The sequence below is a fragment of the Triticum dicoccoides genome, chromosome 1B (assembly GCF_002162155.2).
Source record: "Triticum dicoccoides isolate Atlit2015 ecotype Zavitan chromosome 1B, WEW_v2.0, whole genome shotgun sequence".
Classification (NCBI taxonomy): Eukaryota; Viridiplantae; Streptophyta; class Magnoliopsida; order Poales; family Poaceae; genus Triticum; species Triticum dicoccoides.
In genome coordinates, this window is record NC_041381.1 from 152,599,091 (window position 1) to 152,601,171 (window position 2,081).

Here is a 2,081-nt window from a genome sequence, read left to right on the forward strand (position 1 = left end):
AGCGCCTTAGATCGCCTTACCGCCTTAAAAACATAGGTGTTAAGATATTTTAATTAAAGGATTGCCCTATTCATCATGTTATAACCAGCCGGATGCAGACCAACTGAACTCCAAAGATCCTCAAGATTCTACTGCAACTACTTGATAACACTTTTCCCTGCCTCAGCGAAGGACTTGACATATTCTGTAATGTCATATTACCCTATGAATTAATAAAATGTAACACATTGATGAAACTATGAATAAAGTGGTGGTGACAGGTCAAATGACATTGACAACAGTGATACTATGCCAACATGCATTTAGTTAAAATTGTATGTACCTAACTGCATGTACTCCCTCCGTCCAAAAATAAGTGTCTCAACTTTGTACTAACATCTGTACGAAGTTGTACCAAAGTTGAGACACTTATCTTGGGACGGGACGGAGGGAGTATATGTTAAAAAAAACTGCAGGTTTATGTTAACTTGGTATTTTGACAACTCGATGGGTATGAATTAAACTTCTTTCTTCTGACATGTTGTTCCTTTGATCAGGGTTGTATAAAGGGCAGCTCTTGTTCATTTCCACATGATTGTGACTCTTTGATCTCTTCATCAGTTGCATCTAAAATAAACCCAGAAGAACTACCCTGGCGTGCTGACATAGGTTGGACAAAGTTGCTGACGGGAGGTGAAAATGGTCACATTCTTGCCGTGAATGACAAAAATCTGAAGTTTTCTCGTGAACTTCGTAAGATAGTTGCCCGCACACCTGATCTGCATCCGGCTGAGCATAATTCAGTTGCAAACAACCTCAGCATAGTCCTGAATGTCGCTGATCCTTCTCATCTAACTATTGGAGGTGAACATGAGCTACCAGTTCCTTGGACGAAATTACAGCGAATTATTTTGTTAGATGATTATGGTTCTGGTGAAGCAATCAACCACCAACTATTGCAGAAGTTCTTTGAGTATATTGCCATCAAGATCTTGCTAGAAACATTATCTGGTTTGCAGGTCATCGTGATCATGAATAACACAAAATTTGTTAAGATACAGGTACGCCATTTGTTAAGTTCTATCACAAATCCGAAGTTTGATTCACACACATGACAGTAAAATAATCTTGGTGTGCATGACTCATGGTATAGTTTATTTATTTATTTGCTGGTACCTCTGGCCTGTTTTAACATTTGAGAATTACCTTCCGAATCTCAGCTTAGTCAACAAGCAACATTATGTATCAGTCCACTGCCAAAAATGAAAGACATTGGCTGCTGTTTTTATAGGTGGAAAAAATGGCAAGAGAATGTTTCTTCTTTCTGGGTGAATCATTCCTATTAAATGGAGTGCCTCTTGGATGGTTTCCCTGCATCCGTCAACAAGATGGGCGAGTAGCAGGACCAGTTGCTTACGTTTTCAACATGCATCCTCCATCCCCACGGCGATTTTGCGACACAAGAGAATTGAGCGCCAAGTCCTCTGCAGAGACTAGTTAGGCCAGTCTAGGTCATACGCTTGTTAATAGCTACTCCTAGGTCAAATCGTTTTGCAAGCTGGAAGTAAGTAGTTCTTTTGCCACGTCAGCTTGTACAGAAGTATTATGGCACACTGGCTAGTGGCTACGATGGATACGGTAGGCACTGTTGCGCTGCGACGGCTAACTTGGATTTTAATGTCGTTGCTGCTCTAATTTTTGTTAGACGTCCAGTTGGCATGGAAGTGCCTTCAAAGGTGTTATATGTTCATCTGGAAGTGCCTCCGAAGGCATGGAATCCCTCGTGTTTTCCTTTTTGGAATCCCACTCTATGTGATAACTTGCGTTGCAATGGGAGATTTTTTTTCTCATAATCTACAATAGCCATGATAACATTTTGTTGCATCCCTGAAATACATTATCATTTTCAATTTCGTGAAATCATGAACATTTTTTAAACTCGTGCACATATTTGAAATCATGAACATTTTTAAATCAGTCAACGCTTTTACAAAATTTTGAGTATTTTCTAAAATCAAGATTTTTTTTTAAAATTCATGAACAGTTTATACTATTTGCAAACATTTTTCTAAAATTGTGAACATTTTTTAAAACATTATTCT

General features: G+C 38.6%; 1 protein-coding gene across 1 annotated transcript in view; it reads left to right on the plus strand.

Moving 5' to 3' along the window:
- The window catches only part of LOC119324584 (zinc finger CCCH domain-containing protein 4-like), a 26,019-nt gene extending 24,229 nt beyond the window's left edge, over positions 1 to 1,790 (plus strand). The window contains exons 13-14 of the mRNA XM_037598364.1: positions 537 to 1,040; positions 1,271 to 1,790. Coding sequence (XP_037454261.1) covers positions 537 to 1,040; positions 1,271 to 1,480 — 714 coding nt within the window. The 3' untranslated portion in view covers positions 1,481 to 1,790. The remainder of the gene's footprint in view (positions 1 to 536; positions 1,041 to 1,270) is intronic.
- Positions 1,791 to 2,081: the final 291 nt, after the last annotated feature.